Genomic DNA, 14,136 nt, shown 5'->3' on the forward strand with positions numbered 1-14,136 from the left:
AAAGTATCGGGGTTAAATAATGAAAATGATATCCATTTGTTTGCAGTAAGGTGGAATAAAACAAATAGGCCTTTTATTCAGAGTTACCAATTTATCTCCTATGGAATCGTGACTATTGACCCGCCGTAATCCAGTAAATCGTGATCAGTTTGAGCACGACCCGGGATAGTCATTTCCAAGGTATACACAGCTTCTGGTCCGCGATTATCTGGAGGGCAATGAGGAAATTTGCAGGCATATTCTTGGGTGTGCGCTATTGTTTCCATGCCCTGTACATAGACTTGGCACCCCATTTCTGACCTTTTTTCAACACGCACATACTTCTCCATTCTGGTTCGTTCGGAGCGTTGACATAACGACTGGGTTCCACACAGAACCCTGACCTTGGTCCCCGCGCTGGCAAGCCAGACACTGCGGGAATATTGATATACTTGCCAGTATAGAATTGAAAGGCCGGCTCGGTGCTATAAACTTCCAGGTGAAAAGAAGTTACAAGGTGTTTGAAAGAAGCAAGCAGTCTCATCGGGCGAGATCTAGTGTCCAGCGGAATAGACGATGGGTCCGTATCCATGACGAAGCACTCGTCGATATCCGGGGTAGTGGCGTTCATAAAAAATGGCTTCTTGACTTCTGTTGAGGTATATCGCTCAATGGTACCGGTAGGTATGCCCTCGGGGTCGGTAGAAAGGTAATTATCCGTTTCCAACACGGCTTCAGTTCCTTCGATTGTCGGACCATTACCTAGATTGAAGTAACTTTACGTTTCATGTAAGCATCGCTCCTCATTCGACAAGCAGCTATCGTCGGATACTGCGACTTGCCTGTGGTTCGTGACCCCAACAACGGTCTCGTCACATTCATCCCCAACAAATTCAACTTCGTACTCAACCTCAAGGACTGTTTTTTGTGGCTGGCCTTCTTCGTTCTCTTCAGCTGCGGTATACCAAACTCTCAATTCAACGGTTCCCGGGTACCCCTCTTCGCCGTCCTTACTCATATATCTAAACTCCAAACCCTCCTTACCGTTTCGATTTACAGGCTTTGGGCCCGAGAATGTCTTAGTATTCCACCCATCTTTTCCCCCGTGAATGGAGTGCGGTCCCCTGGCAGTTGTGATATTGTATGATCTTCCATTGACATTATTGATAACTGCATCTTTCAACCGGTTCGTAGTGCGGCCAATCGTAGCTCCAAAATAAGGAGCATGGTATTTCTGGTATAACTTCTCAGTAGGGAACCCGAGAACGAGGTTGTGGCCTTCCACACGAAATTCTTGGATGATACCGCCAAGCGGGAGGAATGTAAAAGCCGCCTTTTCATCTGACGAAGACATGATAGTTTCAATAGATAAACCTCGTTTCCGGGAAGGATACTCGCGTCGAGAGACTTCCAGCAATCAGAGTTGCAGAGAAGATCCTATGAAAAGTCAATATCTGATGAGTGACATTGTAGTGGAAGACCTCTCAAGGAAGAAGGCTCTTTTCCGTGTTAGTTCCATGTTATATGCGGCTTCGTGACCCTCGGCTGGGGGTCTGATGTCACAATCTCCGTCGAGCGGGCAGTGGCTGGTGGTGGTGTGTAACTCTGACATGACAAAGCCGACGGTGGTCGCAGTTTGCCCTGTTTGCATCTACCGACTTCGGGCGATAAGCAACATCCCTTTCACCGTTTGACCATGATGGGAAAATGGGGTGAGCCCTTTTTGTACGACAAGTTAAATATTCGAATACCGTCCCTCAGGTTTCTTGCCATGATGTTTAAATTGACACCGCTCATGATATCTGGTGAGATGTGTATCTAGAATACTCACAAGGAAGTGCGGTATTCGGTTTGGGGGAAAGAGAACGAGCTGATTCCCCGAAGGAACAAACGGTGGCTAAACTTGTGCCAGGGTAGTCAGTTAGCTGTTATTTCGACGTGCAACTTCCCAGTAACATCACTGCTTGGCTTTCAAATACCGCAGTTCGAATATACTTGTTGATTTCCATTCCTATGTACGGAGTAGAGCTAACTAACTTACTAGTGTCTCCGTGGAATTTCTGAAATCCCGACCTACTTTTAAAACCCCTGCAGCTCGAAGGTTGAGAACTGAACCTCGTCGCAATTCTTGGTTATAAACTTCTATTAAGAGATGCAGCTTGAATTGCCGTCCAAAGAAATTTTGAGTAACAATTAAAGAACTTCAATCCTTTCTTTGACTAATGCTCGTGGAAAGGGGTTGTCTATAGAGAGCAGTATTCCTGCGCAAGAATGCTTCGGCCGCCACCTGCAGTAATGCGGTTTCCTAATTTCAGGTTGATATAGCGGAGACCCAGTTCATAGATCTGCATGGGCCTTCACTGGGAGACGGGACGCTGAATGAGGACTCAGCGTAGTCATTACTTCACTACTAGTCGAGGGCTTCGGAATTCTATCTATGTCTAGGATTGCACTAGGGCAGAAGGCAAATGCCTCGCCAGTCTTTAGGCAGACGATCTTGGAGAATACATTGCCTGTACCATAAGGTGAGCTCTTTGGAGTCGGTGAGGCTAGTTGCAGCACCGGCGAGATGATTCCGCAGTATCCCAAACCATTCTAGCAAGGTGAAGCGATGGAAGATGGCCACAATACACAGATCCAGCAGGCTGGGAGACAACGTGCTCTTTGGTCGCAATAATGATACGAGTGGCCAAATGACGCCGCTGGCGGATAAGCGAGAGCATTGTTTCCGTGAGGACTGTTGCTTCGCTGTTCCGTGTTGCTAGGAATTGTGGTTGAATATCTAATAGCAGCTAAATTAGTAATAGCAGGGTCGTTGTGCGCGTTCATGGCATTGTGCCGGCACCTCGCTAGTCCGTCGTGCCATCGTAAATCAGATCCTAGGGCTGTTGTATCCCTACGGTGGTCATGTCGGTTCTCGACCCGGCCGTCCGTTGCCAAGTTGTTGAGTCGCTCGCGTCTTTGCAGCTCGCAGGAGCTCGGAAAGAAACGAGCAGAAAAGGAAGAAAGCAATGCTGAATTTTGTGTTATGCTCCGGATGACTGCGAAGCGAAGGGGTATCAATTCAGCTGCTTAACTTATGTGACACGTAAACAAGTGGATTTTCAGCATGAAGGAAAGGAAAAGAAAAATCAAACAAATCCTCCCCTGAAGGACTCAGTGTAGCCTCAGCCAGCCGCCAGTCAGCGCGTAACAGATAAAGAAGCAAAGAAGACAGAGAAATCCGCGCCCTTGTGGTGCTGGTGTGCCGTGCCTGTATGTAGGGGTTGCCCGACGCTAACAGAACACTTGCAACCTGGACTTCTTCAGTCAACCAGGGGGTCAAAGTTGTTTCCCGCGAGTTCATTTGTGACATCATCACCTGGATTGAACAGAGGGAACAAAACAGCAGCTGCTGAGTGTGGTTGATGAAATCTGGAAGTGCATATCAAATTGTTTCCTTACCTTCAATACTGATGGATCAAGTACACACAGCTATGCTGATAAAAAGGATGTTCGCATATTTCAAAGTTTAATGTCCTATCTCGGCTATTTTAACAGCCAGGCCTGTTTGTCCTAAGTGGGGTGGTCCTTGGCAGATTTCCAATGGGCACAATCACTTATGTTGTAGAATTTCATCCATAGCTTTCCTCATCTCTCACTCTCAGAAGCAAAACCTGTTTAGTTTCTAATACAGACGCTCATCATCCCGTTTCATGTACCTCATTTCGAAAATAATACTCGATACCCATTGTGATTTCATTTATGGTGTGACTGGGGATGCTGTATGTGCATATTCAGCCCGAATCCAAGTCCGGCAATCCCAGTCAATGGAGAACGTCTTCATCATTCTCCAAGCCTCATACCAACAAAGCTATGGAGATATGCAGATCCCAGGTAATAGTTTCTGCTCTTCCTCAGTGTCGAGACAATATATTTACTCCAAAGTCCACGAGAACAACCCTTCTGGTTCTGTTCTCTTTGGAGTTGGGATCCCACTCCACTATCACATATCTCGGGGTGTAGGCCACCAAGCCGTACATTACGGGTGTAAATTGTGGACTCTCCATCAATAATGTGTTCGATGTTTTGCTGTCGTCCTAGCTGAGAGAGCAATCCTGTGGTTGAAGCTCTCGCATCGAAGGCTCAGGGATGAACTCAATCAGAATGAGCTGATCTGTACTCCTTTCAGAAGACAACTCATCCACAGGTAGTCCAAGAGAGTACGACCCTTAGTAAACTGATATCACCATGCCTTCGAGGTCACAGAGCCTGGTATAAGAGGCTGCTTCGCGTGAATAATGGCAACAAACACAAGAGGAAAGGGGTCTGTGTCATCACTACTGAGATCGAAATAGAGAGGATCATACAGTTTGGCAACTGCTGTAGGTCACCCTGAAGAGCATGATTAGGGCTGCTGCCAAGAATGTTGACAATAACAACTTGGGCACCATAATATTTTCGTAAATTCCATAGGTAACCTTGAAAGTGACTATGGAGATCCGGTCCAGGCGTCCCAAAGGAGAGTGCAAGATGCAACGCTGGATTGGAGGGACTAGTTTGACGTTCAATGTTGGTTTTGTTTGTGAGGTGACATGACTCCATGATGGGTGCTAGGGGCCGTGGATTTACCTCAAACGTAAAACCTCGGTCTTGGATAGCACTAGAAATCACCAGTGTAGGACATGCCTCTAGGTTGACAGTGGCAGCGTTGCTCTGAACAGGCCTTTTCTCAGTGATTAGTAACAAGATGCAACCGCAAGGACAATGAGAGCAACAAAAGGCTGTTTTCTATGTCGATGACCTCAGCATTTTCTTGTTGAGAGTGTCAGGGGTAGCCACTTGACTTGGCACGTGCCTTTTTCAGTTAGTTTTGCTTAGTCATATACAGACAGTTGTTGCTCTGTAACTTCATATTGACACGCTAAACTAGTCTTCATGTAATTATGTCCCCGCTCCAGCTTCTCGGCTCGGATCTTCGTTGCTCCGATGAAGAGCTTTTTCATCTGATCTTGACCCGTAAGCTCTTCGGGTTGAGAGGAGAGCGAGAGCTAGCCAGAACGCTCGGATCAAATGGTATTCGTCGAGCTTCTGTTCATGCTGAGTAGGCTAGCTAGCCTCGGGACAGAGGGCGCGAGAGCTTCGCCTGTCTTCTGTGGGCCGGGGCTAGTTGGATGACCTAACATCCTTTTTTTCCCCACTCTGTTGTTGTTGACGGAGACATCTCGGATACCTTACATTACGCTGCCGTCGTATCCAGCTCGTTTAGTCATCCTTGCTCATCCAGAATCAGCTCAACCTCGGCCGGGGTTTAAGGTTCTCGATCGGCGACGGATGACTCGCACGTTCGAAAAACGTCGGGACAACCCTGTCGAGAAAACAATGACAATGATCGACGCCTTCCCGACCGAGGAAGAGATTCTTGTTCGCATGGCACGGAACCCGTCAAGGTAAAATCCACTCGAGGAGTGATGGGGAATTCTGGCCATCCAGGTTCCCGGGATGTCGGCTTTTGAAAAAAAAAAAAAAAAAAAATATTCCTCTTTGTGGGTAATAACACATAGAAATTGCAATAATTGCGGATCCTTGACTGTCATGCCAATCAGGCGTTTGTGCTACAAAACTTTTCAACAAATATGCACCGTTTCTGCAAAGGTGCTCGAGCTTGAGGAGTTGTTAAGGGGCTGGGAATCACCCTGGGCAAACAAATGTACAGTAACGTATGGAGCACGGAGTTCAATGTCGGCGATGTTAGTCGGCGACTCGGGGCTACATAACTAAATCCATGCGGGTTGCACGCTGGCTGCGTAGACAGTCTCGGCCAGTGGTAGCATGAGTTCACCTTCAACGATACCCCAGGCGATATGTACCCTGAATGGGCAGATTCCACTTTGATATCACGAAGTAGGGTACCTATTTGAGCCATTTTTCCAGATCTTTAGACCCTGGCCTACCCGTGCAACCACTCCACAGAGAATGTTTTCTTTTGCCTAGAGTGGTGGATGGTTTGGCGGAAGACGTTCCTCGGAGAAGGAACCCTTGGCCAAGCACAGCTGCGTTTTCTAGAAGCCTACTGGGGCAAGAATACACGCGTTGTCCTCCGTACAGTCACAAGTCGTCATGTGCACACCTGCATCCACCTGATAATACGGTGTGTTGTCCTCAGTCTATACCTTGCGTGCAGCTAACGAGCATTGATTTTTGGAGCGGGGGATTAACTAGTAGTCAGGTTGATCGCAGTCTGCATCATGAGATTGCGCCAGAGCGCAAGTGAAGAGACATTGCTGGGCATTCAGCTGTTGCACATCGCACCCCACAGCGCTTCCGTTCGAGTTGGTGTAAATAACTCTAGCGATGGCATGGCAAAGAAAAAGCAATGCGGGAATTTCAATGAAGCTCGAATTTCGGCCGAAGCGGCCATGCTCTTAAAAAAAAAAAGAAAAGAAAAAGCGCAAACGGAGGGCTTCTTTGCCGATTTATCCTTGAACTTATTTGCCGAATACTGACGGCACAGAAGGTACGATTAACTCAACTGAGTGGATATTATCGTTTAATATTGTCGACTACTCCGTACAATTATTTGGAACCAGGTAGATTACATTATGGTAGCTCCTCCATCCGCAGGTACGGAGCCTCGTCTATCGCATCGGGTGGTTAGTTGTCCCAATGCGTTAAAACATCGTTTAGCCATGGCTAAGAACAAATTATAACGATGGGAACCAGAATGAGGGACTCCTGCCCAAGAAACGGTGAATAGAACCCAAATCGTTATCAAGACCTTGTCGCTGTCATTTTCACTCCAAAAGCCCTGAACTCTAATTGCGGCCTCTCTGCGCTGTACGAATCTTGTGTACACACACTTTCCCCCAGATCATTAATGTGGGACTAGACATTATCGAATTTGCGGGAATTGGAGAAAATATCAATAATAGGATCAGGGGCTTCGACGAATCTGCCCATGTCCAGCTTCCTGCGATCGTCGAACTCGAATCCAGGGCAACAAATAGCTGAGCGCCTGGGGGGTTTCAACACGAAGAGGGGGTTCGAAAACGGCAGCAGGAATGTCGAGATTTTGCCAAGGGAGAGGCAAGCCACAAGCGAGTTTGCTGCGCGCAGCTCATGTGGGGCTGGGAAGGCCCCCACGCTTCGCCTCGCTGATGAATCATCCTGAGGTCTCAGCCCTGCAACCACATCGGCAAGGATGATTAGAATTTTTGAAGTTGCACTGCACAAATGGTGATATCATCTTGGCGAAGTGGAGACCAACGATAGGTACTTTTACAACTGGAAAAATAGTCGACGGGTATCAAAAAGGAACAAGATCAGAAGAGAAGAAAACCATTATCCAAGAGAGGCGAAATCAGCGTGAACCAGAACCCGCTATGCACCAGGTCATAGAATAACATGTGCTTCACCACTCCGGCGAAGTGCTCGAATAAAATACACAAGCGGTCACGGAAACGAGACTGCAAGATCTGGGTTGCAACATAAATTGTGTTGGTCAAACTGGGCTGGGGTTGAAAAGCTTTTGGAATTCTTCATCTATCCACTCGGTTTGTCCGTGTAAGGGACCGATGGGTCCATGGGTTAATGTCGTTGAGATGGAGGCTGCAGGTCGTTGGAAGTAGTCCATACTATCGCCCGACAACGGTGGATCAAAGCCATGTATTAAACCGGGTGGTCCTATATCTAGCCCATTGCCATGGACCTGGTCCCATGACGGATGGCGGGGTACAGCAATAGCTGGAGCTCCAAAAAAGGCTTGTCGTTGTGCGAAGGATGCCTGAAATTCCGATGCCTGGGCATGAGGATGTGGTATCGACGCCGATTGCTGTGGTAGTGTCGGTGATATGTTTGCTTGCGTTGTTATTTGTTGCGATCGGGAATAGGGACTGTAATTAGGGGGTGTAGGAGGCATGTTGGTGGCCGAAAAGGGAGCACCACCGTGCATACTTTTAGTAAACGTCGGGGAAGCGTCGCCGTTTGAACTCGCATCGGACGAATCTCGTCTTCGCATTACCCCGGAACCGCTGGCAAGTAAGCGCTGTTGCAACACAGACAGGTCATCCTCGAAATGCTCGTCACCCACTTCTCCGTCCTTCAAGACTCCTAAACCCTCGAGTATGTCGTGGGTTAAGGGTCGGCCGTTGAACTCCCTTAGAGGAGAGCCTGGCCAACCCTCGCCGTCTCGCGCGCGCCGATAGAGTTGCTGCAGGCCAGCAACCAGCTGCTTTTGCTGCTCTTCTAGCATCTCGACGTATCTGACAAAACCAGGAAAGACATTCTGTCACCAAATACTTTCCTCACTTCATAGAATAGTAACTTGAACAAGGACGCTAAGCTTACCCTTTTGGGTACACCTTGTCTTGAGCTTTCTTTCGTTCTCCAAACTTACATATCGTGTTATCTGACTTACATCTCTGACAGGGACTGTTGCCATCACACTAATCGAAGACGATTAGCAAAGGGTCAGAGGTCGATGGATAGGTATAGGGCGGGCCGAAGTTCACCTTTGACTTTTTCATTCGACATCTATCGCAGGCTTTGCACACTCTCTTCCGCCTATTATCCTCAGCCCCCGGGCTCTCTGACGACGGTGAATGTTGAGCGGACATGACAGGATTGAGGAACAGCGAAATTCAAGCCGATCCTCGGAAACGGTGGTTCTCAATTGACGGGATTCTCCCGCGTGTGGAACTCAATGAGATAGGTAAATTGTAATAGGCCGCCAATCCAGCAGTAAATCTGTTTTGGAATGTTGACGCTATTTTCCTCCTTTCGCTGCAATTTGATCCCTCTTTTCTCTCACGCGGCTGGCTAAGAAGGTCCAGCGATACTGCGGCTGCTTCAAGAGACGACGGGAAGGTTCGCACTTCCAGTTGAGAAATAGCTGGGGTGGATGCTAGATCGAAGCTGCCCAAGCAGACACAAACGATGAGTATATTGTACAGCCGAAGCAAGGACGTTGTTCCAGGGTGTTCATTCGAGACGGCTATCCCAAAAGTAAACAAAACCAATTGCTTGAGATGGGTAGACAAAGAGAAAAACCAATACAAGGCCGAGACCTATGGTATCATAAAGACGGTGAGAAGAGTGAGCTGTGAGAGCGGCACTGGGGGTGTAGCAAAATAACATCACTCAACAAGATTTTCCCAGCAATAACAGGGAGTGCAACAGTCCAGGTGGGTTCGGGATGACTATTATATCACTGCAAACCGGAGAAAGTTTAGTCATTGGTACAGGGCCAGCCGCCAGGATTAGCGATCACCTATAAGGAACTGTCTTTGCCTCGAGACCTGGTTGACGGGAAGCAAAAGGTAAAAACAAATTTATGAGAGGGTGTACAATTGGCTTTTGCGACATTCCGTGGAACCGTGGAGCATGGCATGGCCCCGTTTTGACAGGACGGGGTGGGCAAGAGGCTTGATGTTTGGTCCCATTTTGGGCTTGCCAGGATCCCGAAGTTTTTCTTTGGTTTGAATTCGGCTTAGGATTCCTGCGTATTTTTGCACGTTTGCTTTTCCCTTTTTGTTTCTCGTCACAAGATTCTCGGCGTCCTTATCGTCCATCTTGGCCCTCGCTGGGCGACTCAGCGGAGAGGAATTCCTGCCAAGCAGGAGTGCAGATCCCCGTTCAGAGACTTGAGAGGACAGATTCCAAGCTTCTTGGAAGCTGGGACACAAAGGATAACGTCTATTCTACTCAGCTCGCGTTGTATGGAGTAAACAACCTTAACTAGGAAAAAAAATACTCCCTGTACCCTCCGTACAGACTCCTGTATGTATGTTTATACATATAATTACGGGGGTACATCATCTGTAGCAGTGTAGCACCCTTAATATTCCGTACAGCTTTACCTATAAGACGCGAAGGGAGCAATCGCGTATCTGATGCGATAACAACAGTTGGCTGGAGCTCACCGTCAACGCTGGAGTCGCCTAACCGGCGCACTAAAAGGTGGGCTAGGACAAATCTGCGCATTATTCTGGAACATTGCACATCACCGACTCCGTTCCGGAGGACGGAGCAATACACCTGTTGTTACATTACTTCAGCCCAACATCTGCCGTAACGCAACGGTATTATTCAATGCCTTCCTCGAAGGCCACGATCTATGTTCGGCTGAATTTGGCCGAATAGAGGATAAATTCGCCCCTCCCAAGCTCAGGGAGGAGAGCGACTTTTAACTGCGCCTTATTCGCACCTTCATATTTCAGCTGCAGACGATTATCTTTCAAGATCCAACTGCAATCCTTTGAGCAACAGTCGTAAATCTCTCAGAGCTTCGAGAAAATGACCGTATCCATACGAGCGTTTCCGTTGATTACGCTGTGGTATTAAATACCGGAGGTTCCGACTGACACTTTCTCCGTGCTCTAGTCAGCACAAGTGCCAAACCGCGCCCGGACTTTGCTCTTTCGCATTCTCGAAACTCCGAAGGGGAGACGCTTGCTTGGCTCTCGAGGACGCAGTACCTTACGATGAACCAACCTAGGCAGCAGAATTACTAACGCTCTTCCAATTTCGCGAATACGACGATCAGCCTGAAGGAGCTGCGTCTGGTAGCTCACCCGAGCCAACATTTACCACAGGCACTCGGGCGTGTCCGGGACCCCGTGTTGTGCGTACGAATATCCCGATCTCCCTCCCTTCGGCGCACTCGTTTCCCGATTGGGGTGTTTTTGTGGCCGATGCGCACTGCCAACGTTCCGCTGCGGGTTAAAAAACAATAAAAAATAAAAATAAAAGCGAAAAAATAAATGATACTGATCATGGGTCGGAGCAAAAATGCCGCACCCTGAACTTCAGAAGCGACGCTACTGACACCCCGTTATGCCATTGCACACTTTCAAGGTTAGAATATGCGCCCTATCGTATGAAATACATTATGGATGGAGTACGGAGTGATCTGGACGTAGACGCAAATGCGTGTATGGGACACCCAGCGCGGTGCTTCTCAAGGTGGCTCAGTATGATTCCTCAGCAAATTCGGCGAAAGTCTTGCTTAACCGCATCAGGACAATCGATTCACGCCCCTCTAGTTACATATATGCACTCTCCTCCTTCGAAATCATCAGCTGGAGGCGGAGCACCATGAATGTATTCGTGTGTGTTGCTCATAATGATGACGCTGTCTGAAGGGCAGTTCGTGTCTATTATTTACGTGCGGCGAGCTTTTCTGCCCCAGCCAGAGATCCCAGTTTATGCTGCTTGCATAAATTGAATTAGTCAGAATTTATACAGTCAATCGTCCTCTTTCTGATTGGTTTCATCACATACCAGTTCTTGGCGCCAACCTGCTTTGTGGGCTGCGCTGAGGTCGTGGTTGGGTTGAAAAAAGTATTGCGATTTTATTCTATGCTATCCCTCCTCCCAGTCTCCCCAGTATACTCCCATACAGCAATCAGTTGCATTGTGACGCCCGCCGTTACTATCGCTAATCCTGCCAAATAACGGCCGAGACGCTGATCCGAGTTTCCGCTCGCTGCAGGGTTAGTTTACCCACACCGACGACCGACTCGCAAACCAGCCCACTCGCTGCCAGTGACCAAAAATGTTTGACGACCGGCAGATCGGCTAGGTATAAAAAAGCTTGATGGCAACCAGCAAAAGTTCCCTATCCACATGGGACGTCACCCGTTTACTTGTTGTCAGGACCGGGCAATTTCCATATCGTTGCTTGTCTTCAGTCAATACGCTGCTTGCACCTCAAGTTCAAATGGATAAGGTATTCAAGAAAGGTGGGAAATTTATCGGCGTCGAGCAGGATATTGGCCCAGTTTTTTGCCGCTTCTTGCCTGCACCTACACGCATGAGCCAGACCGTTTAAGTTAAGCTTGGGATCTACAATCCAGTGTCACCGTCACACTGCCTGAAGAGCAACTCCGTGTCTGTGGGATTGTTTTTCTGGATTTTTGTTTGTCATGACATGTCATAGATGTTTCCTGTTCTCGAAATTGATGACAGTGCGCTGCTGCTGTCAGGCCTTTGGGTTAAGCATGTTTAACCGGTCCAGTTGACCAGATTTTGTTTTATTTGTTTGAAAACATCTCTATGATGTCACAATCAAAATTTGTACTCCTTTTTTTTTGTTTCGGTTTTTCTGATGGTGCCCCAATAACTTTTCGCTCGGAGAAAACATGAGCATCAAAGCGATGACGATGAGGCAACACACCCAGAGCTTTCAAGGTTTCGAGTTCTAGGTCTCGCAAGGCCCATTGTCCAGGCTTTATCCAAACATTGACTATGGATTGGCAAAATACAGAGCAATTAATCTAAGTTAAAAACAACTACCTACCATTCGGGGATGTTAATCATGAACCAAGTTTTCGTGTGTTGATTGCTCCGAACCCGGAGGTTGAACCACTCTCTTGACACATTGCATATATAGCGCGTTTACCAAGTTTTAACGCCCATGCGGACCTGTTCGATGTTCGATGTTTTTGCCCCGCCAGGTCTAGATGTGGATTTCCCTGATGTTCGCTTAACTTTATCGTTAAACATGGCGCTTGACCCTACCTTGTCATAATACGATTGCACTCCTGCAAACTTTCATCCCGAATACTGCAGGTGCCATGCTGTTCGAGACTATCGCTAGCAGGGCCTGGGATAAGCAAGGTTTTCCAGATAGGAGCAGCAGCTGAATTCCACTTCCCGTGGCGCCTGGATATAAAGGAATTCGTTCCCTAATCTGGAAACCTTGAGCCATTCCATATACGCTGAATCGATATGAATCTTTCTTTTTCGGCGATCATTACTTGGCAAGACGGTTTGCAACGTTCCTGGATATACTTCAGGTTTCGTTCCCCCGGGATTCCGTACTCCTGTTTGTTTATCTGCATAAGTCACTGCTGTTATTCCTATCGCCAGCTGTGGCCCGGGAGCAGAATAATGGAAGGAGACAGCCGAGAGTAACCAGTAAGACTTTCAATTCCGCCAATCTACACAAACGAAAGATCGTCGATGAAACTCGCGAAAGAAACCCAGTATTTACATTTAGGAACAGTCCGTGGAACGATGTCGGGTTTCAGAGATACCTATAATATGTACGGAGTACTTGGGCGGATACTGGTGTTTACGCTTTCTTCCAGTGCTTTCAGGCAACCCAGGAGCAACATCAGGCTCGCCTTACCTCTCATCCAGCTGGTTCAACTTCAATACCTTTTTTTCTCCAACGCTTAAGAGGATAGGTAGGCACTGCAATCAAAATTGACCTAAACCCAAAGCTCTGCAACCACTAGGATTCTACATCTATATCCTCCGCCTATCCCATCGCCAGCTAGTGTTCATAGAGTTTGCAATGGTGAATATGCGAACACCTGACTTTGCTGCGATCTGCAATGTAGTACATAAATAGTTATGCTGCATTAGAAGTCTCTGTAGCTGATGAGCTCACAGGACCTTGTCGCGAACTCTAGGCGACTAAACTTGGGTAAAGAAGTCTGGATCTGGAGAAGTTTATCTGTTGATCCTCAGCCACTGCAGCATTAGAGCTTCTAATGAATCTCATCTTTGTTTCACCTACCAAGTTGCTGGTCCTTTTGAATGTTTCATCTCCTGAAAGGATCACCCTTTGTGTTGGGTAGAGGCATTGGCTACATTCACGGAATTTGGTATGGAAGGTAATGGGAATCCTATATATTCTCCTTGTCGACTTATGTCAAATCTAGGGAGTATTCCCAAAACGCCTAGTTTATCCGGGAGATTTTATATGATCCCCATCCGCAGGCTGTGACAGATCACATGTGCACCATTGATTTCGGGCAATCATTTGAAAAGTGTTTCAGCACTCCCTTGTAGAAATGCTCACCAGATCATTTGTTAAATTAGAGCACAAGGATTGGCAAGTAATCCTTGGGCTATTGCCTGTACATTACTTGGAATACAGATAGCAAGAGAAGTGTCTGATGCTTTATAAAATGGAGTGGATAATTACAGAGGATATACTTCCCTATTTTTAATTTATGGCCATCGTCCTAAGAAAATCTCCAAGGCCGTGGATGATAATGCGGGAAATCCTTAAATATTTCTGCAATGCGGATCCTCAAGGCAGTGCGAGAGACTATTATGTGGGGCCTAAGAGGAATTGCATATATGCTAAGGAGGCTCTATCAATGAATTACCGGCTACCGGAAGAATTTAGAAATGGGCTGTATTTGCGACTGAATCTTAGATGTA

General features: G+C 47.4%; 3 protein-coding genes across 3 annotated transcripts; all 3 read right to left on the reverse strand.

The window, feature by feature from the left end:
• Positions 1–253: 253 nt before the first annotated feature.
• D8B26_001217 (uncharacterized protein) lies at positions 254–1,333 on the reverse strand (the record flags this gene model as incomplete). Its single annotated transcript, XM_003065241.2, has 2 exons — positions 254–755; positions 822–1,333. The coding sequence occupies 2 exons, from the start codon at positions 1,331–1,333 to the stop codon at positions 254–256; spliced, it is 1,014 nt and encodes a 337-aa protein (XP_003065287.2).
• A 6,126-nt stretch (positions 1,334–7,459) lies between these two features.
• Positions 7,460–8,573, reverse strand: D8B26_001218 (uncharacterized protein; the record flags this gene model as incomplete). The annotated part of the gene is made up of 3 exons (XM_003065243.2): positions 7,460–8,219; positions 8,305–8,402; positions 8,469–8,573. 3 exons carry the CDS (start codon positions 8,571–8,573, stop codon positions 7,460–7,462), a joined length of 963 nt encoding a protein of 320 aa, XP_003065289.1.
• Positions 8,574–9,287: 714 nt separating this feature from the next.
• D8B26_001219 (uncharacterized protein) lies at positions 9,288–9,939 on the reverse strand (the record flags this gene model as incomplete). Its single annotated transcript, XM_066123476.1, has 3 exons — positions 9,288–9,630; positions 9,752–9,815; positions 9,879–9,939. The coding sequence occupies 3 exons, from the start codon at positions 9,937–9,939 to the stop codon at positions 9,288–9,290; spliced, it is 468 nt and encodes a 155-aa protein (XP_065979550.1).
• Between the last annotated feature and the right edge of the window lie 4,197 nt (positions 9,940–14,136).

Source organism: Coccidioides posadasii, chromosome 1 (genome assembly GCF_018416015.2).
Source record: "Coccidioides posadasii str. Silveira chromosome 1, complete sequence".
Lineage (NCBI taxonomy): Eukaryota > Fungi > Ascomycota > Eurotiomycetes > Onygenales > Onygenaceae > Coccidioides > Coccidioides posadasii.